At 41.2% G+C, this 22,495-nt stretch overlaps 2 protein-coding genes and 1 long non-coding RNA gene across 11 annotated transcripts in view; 1 reads left to right on the top strand and 2 right to left on the bottom strand.

Annotated features, from left to right (window-relative positions):
• LOC140529885 (uncharacterized) overlaps window positions 1-2,566 on the bottom strand; it is a 97,175-nt gene extending 94,609 nt beyond the window's left edge. For both annotated transcript variants that reach the window (XR_011975716.1, XR_011975717.1), the window contains exon 1: window positions 1,425-2,566. This is a non-coding gene — a long non-coding RNA (uncharacterized lncRNA). The remainder of the gene's footprint in view (window positions 1-1,424) is intronic.
• Window positions 2,567-2,658: 92 nt separating this feature from the next.
• Window positions 2,659-13,683, top strand: CTBS (chitobiase). The gene is made up of 7 exons (XM_072648877.1): window positions 2,659-2,934; window positions 6,254-6,392; window positions 6,914-7,122; window positions 8,805-8,976; window positions 10,656-10,753; window positions 11,695-11,856; window positions 13,169-13,683. The coding sequence occupies exons 1-7, from the start codon at window positions 2,743-2,745 to the stop codon at window positions 13,358-13,360; spliced, it is 1,164 nt and encodes a 387-aa protein (XP_072504978.1). The 5' UTR covers window positions 2,659-2,742; the 3' UTR covers window positions 13,361-13,683.
• Window positions 11,865-22,495, bottom strand: part of SPATA1 (spermatogenesis associated 1) — a 72,031-nt gene continuing 61,400 nt past the window's right edge. The window contains exons 11-14 of one of the 8 annotated variants that reach the window (XM_072648870.1): window positions 22,046-22,224; window positions 18,137-18,235; window positions 15,443-15,532; window positions 11,865-12,275 (exon numbers count right to left, since the gene is read on the bottom strand). In XM_072648870.1, coding sequence (XP_072504971.1) covers window positions 12,255-12,275; window positions 15,443-15,532; window positions 18,137-18,235; window positions 22,046-22,224 — 389 coding nt within the window. In that variant the 3' untranslated portion in view covers window positions 11,865-12,254. Of the gene's footprint in view, window positions 12,276-13,707; window positions 14,020-15,442; window positions 15,533-18,136; window positions 18,236-22,045; window positions 22,225-22,495 lie in introns of those variants that run through there. The other 7 variants (XM_072648871.1, XM_072648876.1, XM_072648872.1 and 4 more) reach the window with 7 other exon arrangements.

Genomic DNA, 22,495 nt, shown 5'->3' with positions numbered 1-22,495 from the left:
GACTCTCTACAAGAACTATATAAATGTGAATTATTATGATTAATAATTATGTCTTTATCTAGGTCATTAATAAAAAAATGTTAAACAGTATCAGGTTACACAAAGTCTGGAGCTCTTTACTGTAGAAATCTGCCTGGCTGATATAAAACCTGGTCTGTTCATTCATCCAATAATGAATCCATCTAATTCTACTATGGTCTGGCCCAGATCTTCCTATCTTCTCTACCAACAGCACAGGAAACTTTGTCAAATGTTCTACTAAAATGGAGAAAACTATATCTAAAAACTTTCTGGATCAATAGGTCTAGTAATCCTTTAAAAAGAGAAAACAAGGTTAATCTGGCACAACCTGTTTTTGATGAAGCCATGCTGCTTCTCAGTGATAACTGCTTCCTTTTCTAGATGGTCACTAACCATCTTTTTAATAACACATTCCAACATTTTGCCAGGGATTTAAGTCAGGCTTAGGGGCTTATCATTTACAGCAGTCACCCTCTTTTCTTTTCTGAAAATCAGAACATATGTTCTTCTCCAGTTCCGTAGTTCCTTGCCTGCTTTCCAGCCCACTTTCCTACCTTGCTCCCTTCCACCTTTCTTTCCTTCCTTCCCTCCCTTTTTTCCCTCCCTCTCCTTCCTCCTCCCTTTCCCCCTTTTTTCCCTCTTTCCCTCTTTCCTTGCTTCCTCCCTTTTTCCCCCCTTTTCTCCCTCCCTCCTTTCTTTCTAGGTCACTCCATCTCACTCAGGCTAGTAGTGCCATCCATAGACCCCCATTTCACTGCTGATCCACAGAGAAGTTTTAGCAAGATGCTCTGTTTTCTGATCAGGGCAGGTTTATGCCCCTTTAGACAACCTCTTGGCTCTGCGCTCCCAGGGGGTTCACCATACTGGTGCTGGACTTACTGCAGACACACCTGGTCATTCTGCCGTCCTGTGTTCAGAACTCCTGAGCTCAGATCCAGCAGCAGGTGTGTGCCCACGCCCCCCCAATCTGGGCTCCACATACGGTGACAGGAGCATAGCAATTACAGCTTCCAGTTCTTTCAGGGCCCAAAAGCTGTAGCTCATCTGGGTCTGGTGACCTCAGCCTACCAAGAGCAACCAGATAGTCTCTTTTTAAATGTATCTTGGCTATCACTTGTTTCCTATTAGCCATCTGCCTGCTTGTTCTTGAACAGCTCCTGCCTTCTCTTGCTCATCTGGGAGCTTAAAGCAATTAGTCTCAGTGCAGCTTTCAGTTATTAAAGCTTACTGGGAGTTGGGATATATTAATAATTATAATGATATAAAGAGGTAGGGGCAGCTAGGTGGTGCGGTGGACAGAATGCTGGACCTGGAGTAGGGAAAACTCATTCATCTTTGTGAGTTCAAATTCAGCTTCAGACACTTACCACCTCTGTGAGCCCTCTTTGCCTCAGTTTCCTCACCTGCCAAATGAGCTGGAGAAGGAAATGGCAAACCCCTCCAGTGTCTCTGCCAACGGGGTCCCGAAGAGTCTGACACGGCCGAACAAGGCAGAAGGAGCTGGCACATGAGCCAAGCCTTGGAAGGGTCCAGGCCCGGAGTCGTTAAGGGATCCAGATTTAGGGGTGTTGCGGCCTTAGATGAAAAGAGCTGTTTCTTGTTACTAACCTGTAAGCCCCAGCATCTCCTTCCATCATTGTTTAAAAAGCTCTTCTGAGGAGAGCTCCATCGGCTTTCCCAGGCTGGCCCAGGGTCCGGGACAAACATAGGGTTAAGAACCTCTGCTCCGGGGGTCCTTGGGGGGGGGCGTCGTACAGGGAGAGAATCCGACAGCCCAGTTATTATTTTATTATTATTGTGGGCACGTGTTACCCTGCCTATTTCGGGGAGTCACCTCACCTCTCTGGGCTCAGTTTTTCATCCATGAAATGGGGAAGCTTCACAAGATGATCCTGGGGTGCCTCCAGCTCTAATACCAAGATACTGGGGAAGTTTCGTTTCAAAACAAGCCCCAAGACCTTCTCATCTAATGGAGAGAAAGTCAAAGGGAGACATTTCGCCGCGGGGGGGCAGGAGGGAGTCACAGCCTGGCTTGGGGCAGGCACGGGGCCGCCCGCCGAGCCTTTGCGGCCCTCCTAGTCTGGGCCCCCCCCCGGTTTTTCCAGGTGTGCCCGCATTCACCGGCAGCGGTTGGGGGGCACTTCCTGGCTGTGGGGCCCCGCGGTTGGGGGGCACTTCCTGGCTGTGGGGCCCCGGGCTAGTCACTGACCCCCGTCTGCTTCCGTCTGTGAAACGGGGCGGGAAGGAAAGGGCGACCTTCTCCAGCAAAGGGGGCCACGAAGACTAGGGCTGGACTAATCACAAACAGGGGGCGCCGTCCCAGGGCTGCCTCCCGACGACGACGGGCACAAGCGCTCTGCGCACCCCAACCTCGGCCTTCTGCAAACGCGCAGGGGGCGGGTCCTCGCCAGGCGGCCGAGGTCGCTTACGGGAGCCGGCCGTACAGAAAACCGGAAGCCGCGCCTGCCCTCAAGGAGCTTACACTCCAACCCGACGCTGCGCGCGCGCACAGAAGTGGACACGTGACCACGAAGAGAGGCATGGGGGAGGGGACGCGCAGGGGGGCGCTCTGTCCACATTCCCAGCCCAGGCTGGGAGCGGCAGCCGGGGCGGGGCCCCTGGCTTGGGGGCGTGGCCGGGGCGGGGCTTGTTTCTCGTGACCTTCCCGTCCGCGCCCTGGCCGGTTCCTGCCCTGCAGGGGGTCTAAGGAGAACCAAGAGGATGTCTGGACGCCCCGCGCTTAGGGTCCTGGCCCTGGCCTTGTTCTGGGCGCTGCTGCCGGGTCAGCCCCGCGCCGGCCTCGGCGCCCCCTCCCCCCAGCCTGTCCCCGGCCCGCTCAGCGACCCCGCCCCGCCCTGCCCGTGCAACGAGCCCGCGCTCTGCCGCCCCCTGCGCGGCCGCCGCGACTTCGAGGTCAGCGCGGGGTCACGTGCCTCGAGGGGAGGGGGGGCTTGCAGGAGGCGGGGGCGGGGCCGGAAGCCGGCCGGCCCAACCCCCACCCCGCACGTCACAGGGGAGGAAACTGAGGCTAGGGGCAGGGTAGAGAACTGCGGGAGCCCCAACCCGGAACTGGAAGGAGGAAACTGAGGCCCAGAAACATGGAACACGTGGACGGGTGGCCTCCAGCTCTTGAAACCCATCTTTTCACTGTGTAAATGAGGAAACCTCGACCTAGGGAGCAGTCAGGGCCCGTCGGGGTCACGTGGGGACCCAGCCCTAGGTTAGGGAAGGCGTGTACGGATGACGTCATGCGGCCCGAACCCCAGGAGATCAGTGACCTGTTGGGGCTCCGCCCGTCCCCTCCCTTTCACCCGGTTCTCCTCTGCTGCCCTAGACAGGCCCCAGGGCAGGGGGAGGGGATGCTTGGGCCGACCCCGTGGGGCTGGCCTGTGGGGACCCCCCGAGCTCTGCCGCCTTCCGCATGCCGGGCCTTGGACGAGGACGGCGGCCCTTAGGGCTGAGGAGGTGGCGGCCTGTAGGGTCCGGCCCGGAACGACGGAGGGTTCGAGTGTGGGACCTTGGGGATACACAGGTGCCCTCGTCCGTAGGGCACTCGGAGCACTGGAAAGGCTGCGGTCTGGGAAGCGCAGCTCCATGCCATGCCAAGTGATGCCGGTCCATGTCATCCATTCCCAGACACCAGCTCTTTGTGGGGAGCTTCCAGCACGCCCCAAGGCCGCCAAGCCCAGAGCAGCAGCCGCAGGCGTGCTGAGAAAGAATAATTAAAATAAATGAAATTATGTTTATGGTAAATTACTCTTTCCTCTTATTAGGTTCTTAATTTGAAGCCTTTAGGACCAGAATTAATTACATTTCTCTTTTGTGCCATCCCTTCTCCTTCCAGGTTAAAATCAAAACTGGGTCATTTTTTAAAGTTTTGGAGTGTAAATGATCAGCTTTAATTTGTTTTCTTATCATGAGGGCACTTTTGCTCGCATTGAGGTGCTGCCTCCATGCCCCCATCATGGCCTCAAGCCTGGACAACCCTGGGTTTTGGAGGTTTGGTCATCAGAGTAAATACAGATATACAGATATTCAGTTAATTGTAGCATTTAAAAATTTTTTGAGTTCCATATTCTCTTCCTCTCCTCACTCCCATTGAGAAGGTAAGAAATACGATATCAGAGGATATATGTATATATATATGTGTATATATGTGTGTGTGTGTGTATATATATATACATATATATATACATATATGTATGTACATATATATTTTTTAGAAAAGAGACCTCTGTAATCCAGGGACCAGCCTAGCTGAATATGGAAAGGCTCATCACCTGGTTGGCCGCAGAGGGATGAGTTTTTATAGCCCAGCATCCTCAAAGATCTTCCACTAAGTTATTGAAAGATTGTGGCCAGTGGAGGGAGTTCACACACCAGGGAAATCGTAAATCCTAGGGGCATAAATTTAAGCTCTTAAGTACATTCCCTGCACATTCCCTTAAAAAGTGGTGCACAATTTAAGTTTCATTTAAGTTTGAATTATAGTATGTAGCTGTTCTTCTAATTTTCAAAAGAAAAAAAAAAAGGGAGGGAGAGGAGAACACATTGTGTACCTTCCTAGGGCAAGCTTGATTTCAATCTCTGGGAAGATTCTAATTAAAAATTTGGTTACTTAATGTCTAGAAAAGGAAGCAGTGATTACCAAGAGTCGCAGGGCGTCATCAAGAGCAGATCGTGCCAGACTAACCCTAATTCCCTTTTTTGATAAGGTTTTTAAACTAACAGAACAGGGTAGTGAAAGAGGGATACTATAGAGATGGTTTACCTAGATTTTATCAAAGAATTTGATATTAAATTATCTCATTTTGGACGGATATGAATTAGATGATAATTCAAACTCTAGTAATAGTTATTAAAGGATTAATGTGAAATGTGGTAGATTTTCGATATAGTATCCCTCAGATCTGTGTCTATTCATAATACTGTGTCAAGATTTTTATCAATGACTTGGGTAAAGATGGCATGCTCATTGAACTGATGGAAGATATGAACAGAGGAGGGACATCTAACACACCAGATGACATAATCCAAAAAAGATCTTGATAAGTCAGAACCCTGAATTCAGATTAAAACCTAGAATCAGATTAAATCCAACAAGAATAGAGGTAAAGTAATAAGTTTGTGAATTTGATCTTTTGAACTGTAAAAAAAATGGCAAAGATGTTAGTTAGATTAACTGACTGAAAAATATCTAGGGACTGAGTAGATTAGAAGTTCAAGGTCAGTCATCAATGGGATGTAGCAGCCAAAAGTAAAATCAGTTATGGGTTTCATTGAGAAAGGCGTAACATGCCAGAATTAGGTGCTAAATCCTCTAGATTCTACCTTGGTGAGACAACATTTGCAGTATTAGTTTTGAATGCTAAATTAATAATGTTTGTTGATTGATTGATAGTTTTGTATACCACAATTTTTAGAGGACATTGATAAACTGGATCAAGCAGATCCAACTTCAGTTCCAAGAACAAGCAAGAGAGTAAAGGGCCTTGAGTCAATGAGGCTTGGTGGAAAGGATTGGGAATATTTAGCCCAAGAAAGAGAAGAGTCTTCGGGGTTGGAAGGTGGAAGCAAAAAGTGGCATGAAAATCATATTTGGAGGGCTGTCTGTCATTCAATTAAATAAACCTATGCTATGCCAGGCCAGCGCTGCTCTTGTTCATCCTTTGTTCTCAGAGAGGCATCTAGGTGGCACAGCAGATAGAGTGCTGGGTCTGGAGTCAGGAAGGCTCCTCTTAGTTCAAATCTGGCCTCTGAAACCTACTAGCTGTGTAACCCTGGGCAAGTCACTTAACCCTCGTTGTCTCACTTTCCTCATCTGTAAAATGAGCTGGAGAAGGAAGTGGCAAACCCCTCCAGTATATTTACCAAGAAGACCCCAAATGGGGTCACAGAGTCAGACGTGACTGAACAACAATAGCATGTCGGTCATGTAGGAAAGAGATGAGACTTGTTCTTTTTTGGCCAGAGAGGGCAAAACTGGAAGCAACAGGTAGACGCTGCAAAGAGGCTGATTTGGGCTTGATGTCAGACTTGATTCAAAGGGGGAGTAGGCTACAGTGGGAGAGGGTGGGTGCACCTCCTTGGAGGTCTTTGATGTGAGGTTAGAACAGCTGACTATTGAGTATGTCACGCTGTGGGGTCTTTTAGGGGTGAGTTGAACTAGGTGGCCTCCAAAATCTCTGCCCTCTGAATCCTGTGACCTTGCCTTTTCTGTTGATTTTGACAGGTGTTTGTGTTTGATGTTGGAGGAAAAGCCTGGAAATCTTATGACTGGTCCCAGATCACAACGGTGGCAGCTTTTGGAAAGTATGACCCTGAACTTTTGTGTTTTGCCCATTCCAAAGGATCCAGGGTAGTGCTAAAAGGTTTGTGACTCATCTTCTAGGGACTTCAGGCAGGCTGCAAGAATCACCTTTGTCTAACTTTAAATGTGTTTCTCTTCATACCTCGTCTCATTTCTAGGTTTTCTTTCTTTATTTTCACCATCTGATGTTTTCAATAATTATAAAAATTTTCCTAGGATACTCTGATTCATTTCACAAATGTGAATCCTTTTAAAGGGTTGCATAACTCATTATGTGATCCTAAGCACTGTGACTGTACCTAATTAATGTAACAACCTTTATCTAAGCTCTTAGCCCACAGTTTCTCTGTTTTTAAATTGTGTTTAGTGTCTGGATGGGTTATTTTGTAAATTAATGAGATATAGGCTTTATTCTCGTGGTGCATCATTTTTCCATGTGAAGAACTCTCAAAGGGGAGTAACTATTCCAGGATATTATGTGGTGTCCTTAAAGGACTTTGATCTCACAAGGTTCTGGGGATTGTAAAATAGATGTCATTAAAGAGTGGAACTTTTTTTGGATAAATATTATTTCTTCCATAGGAGATGTCCCCTTAAAGAATATCGTTGAGCCTGCTTTCAGAGAAGCCTGGATAGCGAAACAACTCAGATTGGCCAAAAAGCAGCACATGGATGGAATTAACATAGACATAGAACAAGAAGTTGGAGAGTCATCTCCTGAATATTATGCCTTGACAGCTTTAGTTAAAGAAACAACAGAAGCCTTCCATCGAGAAATTGAGGGATCACAGGTGAATACAAATCCTATTTTACTTTTTGAAATCCAGCAACTACTTAGTGAAGCCTAGACAGCTGTCCCCTTTTTCAGAGTGAGCTGTAGAACCTCACCAAAGGAGGAAGGTGTTTTGGTCTATGGACCATGAGTAGCGAAAAAACCCCAAACCCCCAAGGAGGTTCCAGGAGCAGGGCAGTGTGCCTGAGAATCAGATCTGGAGCTAGGAAGACCTGGGTTTGAACCTGGCTTCATATTCCTGCCAGCTGTGTTCCCTGGCTGCTTTTCTCAGATATAAATTCTCTCTGCTACTTTTCTCCCAAGGTTGTCACCCTGTGAGTTAAGGATTTCTCTTGCTCCATAGGTAGGCATGGCATCATGTGCCAAGAGGACCAGGGTTGATGGGACCCACTTTTTGTGACAGATTATTACTGTGTTAAGATGTCTCTTCCCTCAGTGCCAGCAGCACTGAGCTTAATTATACTGTCATCATAAACATTTAGTGAGTCCCTGCTATGGGCAAGGCATGCTGTGTGCTCCTTAAGGAGTTTGTAATCTCGTTGGGGGGCATGGGGGAGGGAGTAGAAATAGGACACATACTTTAAAATGTAACTAACAAGGCCAGGTAGATGAATAGTGCAGGCAGGAAGTCCCAAATATCAGAGCAAGTAGTACTGTCTATGCCCAGGATGCTCCAGTCTCAGATTTAAGTTGAACCTTGAAGAACAAATGGATTTAGGTGAACTGAGTAGGAGGAGAGAAGTTCTGAGTGAAGGGAAACAGTATAGGTGTCGTAAGAATGGCACTTTAAGGTTTGCTGAGAGCTTCACAAATATTCTGTCATAATAACCCTGGGAGGTAAATGGTATTATTATCCCCATTTTACAGATGAGGAAACCAAGAGAGAGGTTAAGTGACTCACCCTGAGTCACACAGCTAGTCTTCCTGACTATAATTGTAGGGCTGTGTCCACCGCACCACCTAGACAATGTGAACCTAGAGGTAGAAATTCACTAGTACAGGGAATACCATGGGTAGACCGTTGCCTCTGGCTTGCATTGTGGGTTTACATTTAGAGACAATGAGGTTGAGAGGGGAAGATTGATCTGAGTATGGGGAATTTACAATACTGAAGATTTTTGAATTGGGTGTGTAAGTTCTCAGGAAGCAATATTTTAGGAATGTTGTTCCGTGACTATGTGGAATGTTGTGTTCAAGCTGAGGAGCAGATAAAGGTCCTGGTATCTCCACAGAATGTCAGCTTGAGGGCAGGGACTATTTGATTTTGTCCTAGCTAATAGTACTCTCTAAGTCTAGGGTGCTCCTCCAACCTTGGTCTTAAGTTGAACCTTAAAGAAAGAATGGATCTAAGTAAACAGTTGGTTGAGGTACATAGCTAGTGCTCAATAAATGTTAAATAGAAAAAAATGATAAAGGTTAGAAAAGAAATGAGCGAGGAGATGAAGGCCCAGACCAAGGGAGTAGCACTTGAGTTGAACAAAGATAAGACTTCCCCAAAAGTGGCCTCTGATGGTCTTACAAGGAAGACAAAAGCATTTTTGAAACACTGCTTTTTAAGTTCCTATGAACAGTCTAGTTTGAAACCTGAACTGTACATTGTAGACGGCTCTTCTTGTCTTGGCTAGTTTCTAGCTGAATTCTATCATTTTCTAAGCTTACATTGTGTTTCTTCCCCTACAGGTCACTTTTGATGTCGCCTGGTCTCCAAAGTGCATAGATAAGAGATGCTACAATTACAGTGGAATCTCAGAGTCCTGTGACTTCCTCTTTGTGATGTCTTATGATGAACAAAGTCAGATCTGGACAGAGTGTATTGCAGCAGCCAATGCTCCCTATAACCAGACGTTAATGGGTAAGGACCTAGCAAAAGAGTACTCACTAATAGCATTATTCCTAGTGCTTCAAGTGCTAAGGGATCTTTTGGATTGTGATTCATCTGTATGTCCTTTCTATGTTAGTGCTTTCTTGAAACAGGTAAGCTGTTGGTTGCTAGAATATTTGTTAATAGTGATTTTTGGCACTTGGATTTTAAAGCTCATGTAGGGAAACTACTATATTTACCTGAATAGAGACTGCTTCCTTTGCCCTTAAAATGAGATTATTCCAGCTATTAAAGCTTTGAACTACACTAAGACTTTTGGGACACTTGGTATAAAGGTAGGGACTGTCTTATTCTTCTTCTCCCTTATAGTGAAGTACTTTGTACATCCTGATAACTCAGGAAATACGTCTTGAATTGAATCTGTATTGGCTGAAAATACAAAGTTAGAGAACTAATATTGTGTTGGTAGTACATATAGTATTCAACCAAGCAAATAACCAACTAATGGCCTAATTTCAAAAAGTGTCACCTACATATAAGAACAGGATTACATTTAGAGTAAATGTTTGGGGGAGGAGTGGTTCTGTGAATGAGTTGACTAGGCAGTGAATGGTAAAATCCTTCATTACTTTGATTTTCTAAGTTTAAAATCCATTTCATCATCTACATAAACTTTTTTACCAAATACTTTCATTGGAGTTTGAACAAATTAGTAAAGCAGGAACAGTTGTACGTCTCTCCTTTAATTCTGAAACCTGAAAAAGGGGCTTGAATAAGGCTCCATGAAGGAGGTATTCATTAATCAGAAGGCAGCTGGTAAAAAGATGAAGGGAGGGAGGACATGCCAGGCTTAGGCAACACATTCTGAGCAGAAGCCTAGAGAGGACAATGTGTGTTCAGCAGGCAAGCAGTTGTCCCTTTTGACTGGAGGAGATGCAACAGTCTTCTAATGACATTATAGAAGTGACAGCCCACAGTGACCTGATTTACAGCTGAGGAAACTGAGGCCAAGGCAGAGGAAAGGACTTGGGTGAAGTTGCACAAGAAGCAAGCTGACATGCAAACCCAGGCCTTCTGGGGGTAATTCTGAGGTTTTTCCCCTGTACCAGGTGGCCTTCCATTGGAAGCCCAGTGCTGGCCAAGAAGGGAGCATGGTGATTCGAATACTTCAGCTGTTCACACACACACACACACACACACACACACACACACACACACACACACATACACACATATACTACACATGCTTTATTTATTGAATGGTTCCTCAATTCACTTTAAGATCATCATTTCCTAAAGACTTAACTTATTAGTCTTATGTGATACTTGGGAGTGAGCCAGAGGAGGATATCTTACAAGTTGGTAGACAGAGTCTGTGCGCTTTCTTGTAATGTTTGATTCTTCCTAGAACATGACTATTTTAGTTTATTTAAGTCAGTATTCTGCAGTTTTTTTAGTAATGAAATTTAATTTCATTTTTTTGAATTTTTTTTCTATTCAAAGAGAAAGTATTTTTTTAAAAATGAGACAAGAAGGAATTGATTGTTATTATGGAACTACATCTAAAAGGTCACTTTAGACAAATATAGTATCACTAATTTGCATATACAGTACCTTTTTTGACATCCTTAGGTTTTTAGCTGTTGGATAACTTGTAGTTATAATGTCAAGATACCATGGGTTTTATCGTGTCTTTTCTTTTTAATTAGGATATGAAAGCTATCTCAAGATGAACATTGACCCTAAGAAACTTGTAATGGGTGTTCCCTGGTATGGCTATGATTATCGTTGTCTGAATTTATCTGAGGTAAGACCACTTTGTAGGATATCAATTCCAGGTCATTCTCTTTTCTATTCATACTGTCTCCCTCTAAATAAATAAAATTCAATGACTTTTCGACATACAGTTTTAAACTGAATAGCATGAGTTTCTAGAGGACAGATCATGGCATCATATATTTTTAAAAAATCAACTGCACAAGGAGAAGGTTGGAGAAGGCACGTTTAGACAGCTGGTCTGACAAAGAGATAGGGGTTTTAGTGGACTCTAAAGGCAGTGGAAGTTAACAGCGTGATATGGCAGCCAAATAAAACTAATTGATCATGTATTACATTAAAGGAGATAGAGATCTCTAGAACAAGAAGATGGTCCCATTGTACCTTGTCCTGTTTAAACCATATCTGAGATATTTTGTTCAGTTCTGGATGCTAAGAAGTTTAGGAAAGATAAGGCTGGAGGACATACAACATGGAGGGCAACTAAGATTAATTAATCAATCACTCAACATTTATTAAGTACCTGTTATGTGCTGGACATTGTGCTAAGCACTGAGGAGAACCACCTCCCCTCCCCCCCCAGAAAAAGCAAAAGACCTTTAAGATCACTTGATATGAGGATTGGTTCAAGGATCTGGAGTCATTTGACCCAGAGACTGAGAGAGAACATGTGAGTTGTTTTCAGTTCTGTAAAGAGCTGTCATGTGGAAAAGAGTATACTGATTCTGCTTGGTCCCCAAGGATAGATCTACTAGCAAAAATGGGTGAAAGCTGTAAAGAGGCAGATTTAGGTAACTGTAAGTGACACAGATCCTCAAAATCTACTCCTTTTCATTTTAGGGGGGAAAAAAAGCTTAAATTCACAATTACATCTATCTACTCCTAGCCTTAATATTTATTTCCAGGCTTATCTTTCTGAGAAGTTATACTTAGTTCAGAGTAATTAACACTGAAGTTCTGGCTCGTCATCAGGATCATGTCTGCACCCTTCCCAAAGTACCTTTCCGAGGGGCGCCATGTAGTGATGCTGCAGGCCGCCAGGTGACCTATAAAGCCATCATGGATCAAGTGAATAGTTCCATATCTGGAAGCCAGTGGAATACCCAACAGCAGGCCCCATATTATAACTACAAGGTAAGACATTGTAAGTTGATAAATATCATTTATTATAGTGCGTATTTGTGTAAGGATTTACTAGATATTTACATCAGTTACTTTAGTACATGAAATATGACGTTCATCTTCCTTAAAGACACTAGAATCGAACTCTAGGCTAAAAAGGACTTTCAGATTCCTGCTTAGTAATTCAAGCTATTTGAAATAGTAAAAAGTTGCTAAATTTGATGACATTTGTCATTTTAAATGATGATCAAAAATTCATGGATCTTAGCAGCAGTCACTATTCTTTTTTTAATTGGCATAAGAGTGGCTGTCTTGTGTAAGAACTGTTTCTATTAAATTCCTCAGTTATAAGGTGTTGTTTTCAAAACATTTGATCCTTTCTGTGCTTTTGCTTCCAGCGTCAGATAGCTTCAGGACTTGCATCTTGAATCCTGGTCAGATTCAAAGAAAACAAAGCAAAGTTTTAGTTCTTACTTTTTGGCCATAAATTCTGCATATTGATTTATGACCTAATATAGAAGATATATATTTATAGGGAGTATATTTGAATAAGTATAAACATAAATATTTATAAATGTGTTTAAATAAAATTTCTATATTATATGTAGAGCATTTACATATATGATCTTGTGATTTCTAAGGATTTCTTTTCCTAATATAAAGTATGAAACAGAGATAAATACAATCCAAAGTTACATTTTCTTTTAAACATACCAGACCTCACACATCCAAGTACGTATTTCCTCCAACTCTAGAAGGCTTTGTTCTCTATTCTTATGCTACTGCAGATATCCAGAACATTTTGAGAACGCTTTTTTTAAAAACTGCTTTTGAAGACACTTTACTGGGAACCCGCCACACCCCGCTTCCCAAAACAAACAAACGTATAAATAAACAAGTAGCGGTCTCATTTTCTACTCAGAATCATCCTTCCTGCTACGTCCTGCTGCTTTGTCTGTCTTCTTTACTTTCCCTCAGCAGCAGCCTTCCTCTGCCACACAGATTGAACCAGCAGGCTCCTTCCAGCTGGTGCTAGAAGGAGCCTGGCGGGGGCTATCCAGACTGAGTAAGGGGGACAGGGAAAAGGAGGGAAAAATGTAGAGAACAGACTGGTTAATAAACTCCTTTGTGGAGCATATGTAATAACTTAAGGTAATTGACTGTAAGTTTGAATGAATGCCCATTGTCAATGATGTGGAAAATGACAGAATCACAGAATAACAGAGCCTGGGAGAGTGGTGTCTTCTCTTTTTGGATTTGAGAAATGGTGTTTGTTTTTTCCCTGTGACTTTATTTTGGTGTTCTGTATTTCTGTATTTGTTAGGATGCTGATGGCCATTTTCACCAGGTGTGGTATGACAATCCGAAGAGCATTTCTTTAAAGGCAGCATTTGTAAGGAATCTTGGCTTACGGGGCATTGGGATGTGGAATGGGAACTGTCTCGACTACTCTGGGGATGCAGTAGCCAAACAGCAAACTGAAGATATGTGGAGGGCCTTAAAGGGAAATGAGTGAAAGGACTAATTAAAAAATGCTGCTCAAAGTTAACAATTCAAGTCATCGTCTGTAGTTATGCATCTTATTTCTTCAAAAAATAAATAATTTTTTAACATTTTTTTCCCCAAATACTTCTATTCTTTTCTGAAGTATTTTGATATTTGGTATACTAATAGAACTAATTAGATTGTCAGGGTTAATGCTTTTAAAGTTGAATTTCAGACATATTTTGATCATTTAAGAAACGCAAAAGTTGAGAGATGAGTCTATCTTTCAGTATGAAATAACCTTTATTTTATAAAATGTTTTATCTGTCACTTAATAAACTGATATTTTCATAATTTTATTATGTTCATGTCTTTTTCTCCATGATATTAACATGTATGCTTACATATTTATAAACTCTGCAAAAAGCTCTAAAACTTGTAAAGGGAAATGTAGTTCGCTTAGGACAGACTTAAAAAAAAACCAACCTATTCTCTGAAAAGCAATTCAGGCTATACTTTTATTTGACCAACACATCTAGTATTAAAATTGATATAGAATGTCTTCTCCTTAAGATTAACGCATCATTAAAGGGAGGATGGAATATTGGTTCAGTGATCTTCTCTCTAAGTAGCACCTCGGTGCCCTGGGAGACTTGCTTTTGCTTCATCCCAACCTCTAGACAAGTGACTCTAAGATAAAAGATACAGAGTTGACTCAGGGAATTTTAAAAAGATAATATTTTAAACTTATATCATGATGTTGCCTAAATTTTCAGCTAAATTAGGCTTTTGAGACAGATGTTGTCATGAAGATTTTATTATTATTAAATTTACTATAGGGATAACTTAGTGGATAATCTGATATTATTCTTATGCTGTTCTTGATGAAACAAATTATCCTAAGATCCTTTTCTATACATCTAGAATTTATTCATTGACAACCTTATTGCTAAGTTGTTTCTTTTAAATTTACAATATTTTCCCACATTAGGATTTTGTTTCTAATTTTAACCTCATGGCATTAGTTTATGAACTGATATGTCCCTTTCTAAAACAGAATAGTTTAATGTTTAGAGTTTTCCTAAACCTTTAGCCAGGTTTCACTTCAGGACCCTCCACTTTTTCATATGGTAAATTATAATGACAGCAACATTATGTCAAATGTATTATTTCCGTTTTGATAGCATTCGCTATATGACTGTCTAGGGACATAACAAACCTATTCCTATGAACCCTGGACTCACATAAATCTAGTCTTTCTTAACTGTTTTTCCTGTTTAATAAAGGCAGGTAAAATTTGACCATCCTTTCTGATTCGAGGTCATATGGAAGATCTCTGCTTTCAATTTACATGGCTGCTTACAGCAGAGGACCTGGAGCATCCAGTCAAAAGGATGATGTTTCATAGTCTATTTTGAATTACTGATGGTTTCTATGCTTCTAAAATACGTTAATAAGGCATCTCTTGGATACTAATCCCAGGAGTTTCCTCTGAGTGCTCCAAATGGTAAACTCAATTTCCTCAGTCTTAGATTCTTAGGCTGCTATTTAGTTAAAATAAAATAAAGGATTATTCTTTTAATTATCAAGGTTACATTAAAAAAAAATCAGTGTAGCCTTTTGTACCAAGACATGGTGGTTTGCTCAGACTAATTATGGACCTTTATTCTTAACTCCTAGATGAATTATCTTTAAACCCGGCAGTTGAATAATGAAATATTTTACTGTAAAATGAAGTCCAGTCATCTTGAAATAATCAAAAATAACTAAATAATGCCCTGAACAAATGACTTGGCTTTGCACTGCTCTTTTTCTGCCTTTTCTTCCTTTCTTCCTTCCTTCCTTCCTTCCTTCCTTCCTGTTTTCCCAAAGCCACCGTCAAAGTTCCCAACTTATAGAGGGGGTGTGATCTGTCTCAGTGGACGGAATAACCTCTCTGACAAAATCACAGATGCTCAAAGTATTGAAGAAGTGCTTAACATTTCCTGAGTCACTTTATAAAATCAGTATGAAAAATAAAGGAAAGAAACACAAGGCTTGGCAAGAGCAATGAATGGACAGTCTTCAAATAAGTCTAAACATTTTGAAAAATAAGACAGTTATAAGTAAATACATTTGATTGGGAGCTTAAAGATGCTTTCATTTTCTTCTGTTCCAGTTCCATTTTTAGTGTTCGTATGTCTGAAATTGCTTGTTTTCTCATCTGCAAAAAAGAGTTGGAGGAATTGTAAAGGAACGCTCCCAGATGAGATCTGGGCTGAAATGATTTTAAGTGCTTTCCAAAGATTAATTAAATTTCACATTGGCATTTTGAAGACAATCACAATAGTCATATAGTACAGCAGCTGCCATAATTAAGCAGCAGTTCCAATGACCTTCTGTGTTCTCATCCCCTAACTAACACCGTTATCATCTGTCAAACCAGGTGAACAGTAACATTTTGCTATGATATTCCTAGCTAGTTCTTAGGGCTTCACAATGGCATATAAAAACAATATTGCATTTTGCTAAAAAAAATGTTTTACTACAACAGTGGAAGACCAGATAGCAATTTTTTATGTTCTCTGCTCAAATTTCAAAATGAAATTTCACTAAATGACAATCCTTTAATAATAATGAATAGCTAGTATTTAGATAGTGCTTTAAGATTGGCGGAGTGATTTACATATATTATCTCCTGTCCATTTAACATACCAGAAGGTGAGAATTTGTTGTTGGAAAACACACTGGAATAGATGATCTATTAAGTTCTATTTGAATGACTTATCTTGCCATAGAGGTGACATTCCCCATGGCCATGTCAGTAGATCAGAAGCTTGGGCAAGTACCACCATGTTGGAAAAGGTTTAAGTGTGGGCTTGGTGGTGAATAAGTGCCTGTTGTCTGAGGATCATTCTTACACAATTTAGAAACCATTTGCTGGGCTGACCACAAGTTAATCAATTTTTTGCTCTCAATAAGTCCTGAAAACTATAGAGGAGCTTTGATCTGCACTGTGGAAGGAATATCCACACCTGTGAAATCAATAATACAATGTTACTCAAAACTAGGTAGCAATATCTTTATTGTGTGGATGGTGCAAGGAACTCTGTAAAGAAGTTTCTTGATAAACCACTTTGGCTTGTGGCTCACAATTATTTAAACTTTGAGGCTTCCAAAATACTTTTCTCACAGTCTCCCCATGAGGTAGATAGTAGAAGTATTATCCCCATTTCAAAGATCATGGTGGCTGTGACTTGTCCTGAAGTGAGGCAGTGCTATGTGGTGGAGTGTGGGACTTGGTGGAAAACGTCCTTCCTACCTGTGGGACTTGTGCAACTTCCTTAAACTTTCTGAGTCTGTTTCTTCCTCTGTAAAATGTGGATAATATCAATATTACCTACTTCACAGGATGATTGTGAACCTCAAATAAAAATAATTGTTTTGCAAATTTTGAAGCACCATGTGTTTATTATTATGATTGTATTTGGTCATTCTGTGAGTAAAGATCAGCCTAGAACTGAGTCAAGACCTTTGGAACCTGGGGCCAGTGCCCTCTTCAATAGCACACGAGTCAACCTCAGGCCAGATATTGATGGTTAAAATATTTATCTTTGCTGGGTGATCTTCACTGTTCACTGTGGTTGACACATAATTGATTTGACCATGTCAGTCAGTACTGATTATATATAAGGAAAAATCAATGGTCAGGTACAATGTCTTCATATAGAGAGAATCTAAAAAAAACACTATTTTTCTTCTACAGCCCAGTTATATGCTGGTGCATTTATAACTGGTTTTGGGTAGCATCCAAAGTAGACGAGTGTATACAAATGTTACCCTCATGCTTGAGGGCAGCTAGCTGGACAGAGTCATGGAGAGAGCACTGGGTCTGGAATCTGGAAGACCTGAGTTCAAATCTAGCCTCAGACACTTACTAGCAAGTTACTTCACCCTGTTTCCCTCAGTTTCCTCATCTGTAAAATGAGCTGGAGGAAGAAATGGCAAAGCCCTCCAGTATCCAATAAAACCACAAAATGGGGTCATGAAAAGTCAGATATGACTAAAACGACTGAACAACACATACATTCTCAGTCCCTACACTGCTAGTTTCTCTTGTTTCAGTATGAAGTATTTCAGTTCTTTGTGGTGGACTAAGTGGCAAACTAAGTATGTGTGATATTTCTCTATGAGCAAGAATATTTGCTTAAGCTAGAATGCCACATTCCGCATTAATGCTAGATAACAGAATTTAGGTTGATGTTTTAGTTACATATTAATCACATGTATCCACCCCAAATAGTCACACGCACATGGGCATATGCCCAACCTGTGGTAGAGCATTCCGAGCTCATATTGGTCTGATCAGCCACAGGGGGACACACTGAAATTTCACTTCATCATGGTGTCATTTTGGTCACCAATCATGTACTCAAAATAGGTCTCAAATCTTGGCAAATACTTGACAAAATTTCCTATTAACTTTTTTCTAGCCTAGAGCATGTTACAAACTTAAAAGTAGTAAAACTGCATTTCTTTGAGGAAAAAAATGTTCTATAGCTTTGAAGTTTCACTAATTAGGATGAATTTTTTGCCTCAGCATATACTAAACGGTGAGTGTTGACTGCTGGGCTTTAATCTTTTTGGCCAAGTAGGACTATTCAAATGATCTGATACCCCAAATTCAGTAGTTGTTTGTTTGTTGAGAAGAGTTAATCTTGCTGGGTCACAAAATAATCAACCCTAAGTATCCTCTTACAATACAACGTAAGTATAAAAAAAGTTTTATTTTAAGGAATAATTTATACTATGAATAGAAAACAGTCACCTTAATTTCTATCATGAGTTTCATTTTGTCAGTGTCCAGTTTTCTCTTCAGTTGGTCAATTGCATGCTGTACTTCAGTGATCTGGATTATAAGGTTATTCTGTGAAACAGACAAACATACGCATTTTTATTTATCCTAGAATCACAGAATTCAGAGCTAGGAGGGGACCTTCAGAGTCGTTCAGCCCAACCTTCTTCATTTAGAAGTGAAGATAGGCTTAGAGATAGCAAATGATTTGCCTAACATGTAGGTATGATATGTCTATAAAATTTTTATTTCTTTATAATTAGTTGCCACAATCCTTAACAACCCCTTATGATGCTCTCTTGTCTCTGATTTTGGAATACTTCCATATGTCCCACAGAACTGTTCACTTCCTTCTTTTTTTCTTGCTTTATTGCTAAAGTTAGATTATATCCTCAAAATAAATTGCATCTAAATTAATATTTGGGATCATTTTTCAGCATGATATCCATTTTAGACATGTAACATTTGATGTGATATGATACACAATTGGAAATGAATACCAAGTTGCCAGGCCTAGAGGCCTGAGGGCTACCCGAGTCTTCTTACCTTACCTCTATCGGAGGTCTTCAGTTGGCCAAACCGGATGCTCATATGAGAGAAAGGACGTTCCAGAGTCGAACAAGGGTTGAGCTTTATTTCAGGGTCTAGTTACAAGTGCAGGGGAATTCTTCCTTAGGAGGGAGCGAAGAATCTCCCAAGGAGGCAAAGATCTTACAATAAGAGATTGGAAGTAGAAGTATAAGCGGGGAGAAAGGGGGAGGGGAGAGAAGAGAGAGGAAAAGCGGAGCCTTGTTGTCCTCACACGTGGCCCCTCCGCCCAAGAGAACTTTCAGGCTTTCCTGATCCTACTTAAGCTCTCCAGCCGCATAGTTTGCATCTGAATACTGTGCCTGTTAGGTAACTAGGTGTGCCCAGATCCGGGACAATCTCGAGGGCGGGGAGAGCTCTCTCCCATCACGTTTCTCACGGGAAGAGGCGGAAATACACGAGATAGCTCGGTTCACCTCAATTCCCAGTCGTTTCCTGGGGGGGCCTCGTGAGAACTCTAAGATTTAGAAGTTCCCACCTTTACCCGCCCGAGACTGTCCACATGGAATTGAGCTTCCATCCCCAGCACCAAGTCCTTGAAAATATGTGATTAGAATTCAAAAAAATTCAGTTCTTGATATCTAGATTTGGGAATTGTCCACACGGATGATAGCTGAAGTTGGAAGAGTTGATGAGTTCTTACAGGAAGAACCAGGGTCAAGGATTAAGACTTGTGGAACACTGACATTTAGGTGGTAGGAGTAGGAGCCGATAAGGAAATGGTAATGTGTTAGGGAAAAGTTTTAAGAGGAAGCTGGTGATCAAGGTATCAAATGCTCCAGAAAGATCCAAAAGAATAAAGCCTAGGGAAAGGCCATTTTATTTAGCAAGTAGGGAGTCACTGACCTTTCTGAAGAATATTTCCATTGCAGGGACATAAGCCATATTCAATATAAATTACTAATTATGAATCCAGTTGCTTCATAAGGTAAATACCTGAGGTAAAATAACCAATCAAACAACTATGAAGCACCCCTTTTGCTAGAAAACCTGTCACTGTCACAGATTTTCACAGTGGTAAATAGAGGATCTAAAATATTGCTTAGTGCCCTCAACAATTTCCTAAGACTGTAAGTTGCAGATAAATTGTTAACCTATATTCATGGTGGGCACTTCCACACCAGGGTGTTCCCTATGTAGATGGTATCACAAAGCCCAACCAAAACAAACAAACAAACAAAAAATCCAAACTGTAAGACATGTAGCTATGAACTTTATATCTCTTGCTCTCTGCATAATTGAAATTTTCAACAGTGAGTCAAGCACTTGAGGGTAAAGTGATAAGAATTCTTTGGATTAGAGCAAACTAGTAGTTGAATCAGTCAGCAGACTTCATTGTTAGCACACAGGGGGAAGTCATTTGTTTTAAAGGGAAAAAGACAACTATGAGGAAAACTGAGTAGAAATGTATGCTAAACTCTATTAGGCAACTATACCTGTGGGAAGCCTTTCTGTTCAGACTATGGGAATATAATAACCAAGACATCAGAACTGATCTGATGGTGGTGTATTCTGATCTCAGATGACATATCTAGGAGGAAATAGATTCCTAAGTTCTAACCTTACAAACCTAAATTATAAAGATACGATGAGTGGAAGTGTGTAAGGGTGCACAGAAAGCTATCTTAAGAGTCAGGAGGACCTGAATTCTACTTCTGCCTCTGACATGTGCTACTTGTCTTTTAGCCTCTCAGCAAAAGACTATATTGCAGAAAAGTTATCCACTCGTATTAGGAGAGGAGGCTTCCTCAGCTCTACACCAATAAAATCATAGGTTTAAGCTAAAAAAAGTATTACCACAATGATAAAATCTAAAGGACCAACCAAAATTAATTGTTCCACAATAGAAAATGTAATTATTCTGGTTCAAACTAATCCAAGTTAACAAATATTAATGCACCTAATATGTGCAGGTCACTTTGAAAATTCTGAAGACATAAGAGGAAAAGTGATACAATCGCTCCATTCTACTGAGTGGAATATAAGGAGAAGGCAATGGTGCCAGATTCCCTAAAGGTGATTTGAGGAGATAGAGGGCTTTTAGCTGGGGTAAACAAGGAAGGCTTCACACAGGAGATGTTCCTTGAGTTGACCCTTGAAGGAAAAGGGTTTCAACAGGTAGAGATAGGAAGCAACCAAGCCCAAGACAAAGGCATGGCCCTTGTGAATTCACAGAGACTTCAGGAGAAGGTGTTCTCTGTCTGGAACTTAGCAGATGCATGGAAGGAATGTGACCTAACCCTGTAAAGGCAGACCAGGGCCACACTGCAGCAAGCCCTAAACGTCAGACAACAGAGAAGCCTGGGAAGTCCTTGGCTGAGAGTGAAAAAATTGGGCCTGTGCTCTAGGAAATGACTGGCAGCTGTGTTAAACCAGTATCAGAGGGGCAGAGTGATCAAACTACACATTTTGCTGGCCCCTAAGCACCTGTTTTTAAGGGGAATAATGGTAAGTATTAGGGACTGTTTCCCCCTCAGTTGTGCTTTTTCTCCTCACTCGGGATTCCTCTTCAATGTGCAGGCCCTGTACCAAGGCAGGTGCTGGAGTCAGCAACGGCATGGGCAGGTACTGATAAGGATCAACACAAACCCTGAATCATTTGGGGAAGAGAAACATGTTGAGCCAATAGTGTGAGCTCCCTGATGAGGCAATTTGTGGAGCCCGATCTGCCAGCTCTGTTTCATGCCTCTACATGAGTGACTTCAGAATATTTATTGGCTTCTAATCCTAACTTTCATTCGTTTACGTGTTTGTTTATTACACTTATCTTGTACTTCTCTGTAAAGGACTTTTGCCTCCCTTAAACCTGACTGCATTACTGTTCTAGACTTTGAGTGCTAAAGTGGTAAATGTGCCCAGGTCACACCATCAAACCCACATGCAATCACTGTCTGAGATTGGTGCTTCTGGCTATTAATCTCAGACCTCCTGGATAAATTATGGCAATCCATAGTATTCACTAAGCTTTATTTAATGAAAGATAGAAACTGGTGGACATCTGCTATGGGCAACGAATGGAAAGTGACTGAAGTTTTGTTTTGTGAAGTTCAGAGAAAGTGCTTAAAATGTTAAAAAGAAATCAGACCATAACATCTAATCTACTAGGAGTCAAAAACATTTGATGGAACTACGGATTGAGCTAAATTAAAAGTAACATTCAAAAATCAATTTAAAATGTAGTATTATCAAATTATAAATGTGTCTCCAAAGAGAAATATTAGCAGTTCCAACATATATACTCTTAAAAAAATCTATCTGAAATGGAGAAATTATCAGAGACATGAATTATCATACCTTTGAGTCTTCCATGTTTGCCAGATTCTTTGGCCGCATCTTGATCTCCCTAGCTTCTAGCTGCATGAGTAATTTTTTATAAAAAAGTTCTAAATCTTCTTGAAGTTTAGTTAAAACTTCTTCCAATGAAGCGGTGATTTTCTTGGTTTCAAAATATTTTTTCTTCCAAGCTTCCTGGGCTATGAATAAAAGCAGAATTGGTATTCAACTTATCATATTATCACATATTTTTAGAGCATAACAGTTCAATAAAGGAACTTATTAATAATTAGAACAGTTGATCTTCTTCATGTTACAGATGGGTAAATCAAGGTATATAAAGTTTAAGTGATTTGTCTATGGTTACACCATAGCAAAGTAAGGACCAGAACCCAAGACTTCTGACTGAATCTTGTGCTTATTTACCTATGTCATACAGCCATTTCTGGAAATCACTAATAGCAAATACTA

Source organism: Notamacropus eugenii, chromosome 2 (assembly GCF_028372415.1).
Source record: "Notamacropus eugenii isolate mMacEug1 chromosome 2, mMacEug1.pri_v2, whole genome shotgun sequence".
In the NCBI taxonomy this organism is placed as follows: Eukaryota; Metazoa; Chordata; class Mammalia; order Diprotodontia; family Macropodidae; genus Notamacropus; species Notamacropus eugenii.
Note: the sequence above shows the minus strand (reverse complement) of the source record. Positions and strands in the feature narration are given on the sequence as shown.

Coding starts and splice junctions, on each gene's coding strand:
- CTBS (XM_072648877.1), top strand. CDS start 2,743: ATGTCTGGACGCCCCGCGCTTAGGGTCCTGGCCCTGGCCTTGTTCTGG. Junction 2,935..6,253: donor GCGGCCGCCGCGACTTCGAG/GTCAGCGCGGGG, acceptor TGATTTTGACAG/GTGTTTGTGTTTGATGTTGG. Junction 8,977..10,655: donor CTATAACCAGACGTTAATGG/GTAAGGACCTAG, acceptor CTTTTTAATTAG/GATATGAAAGCTATCTCAAG.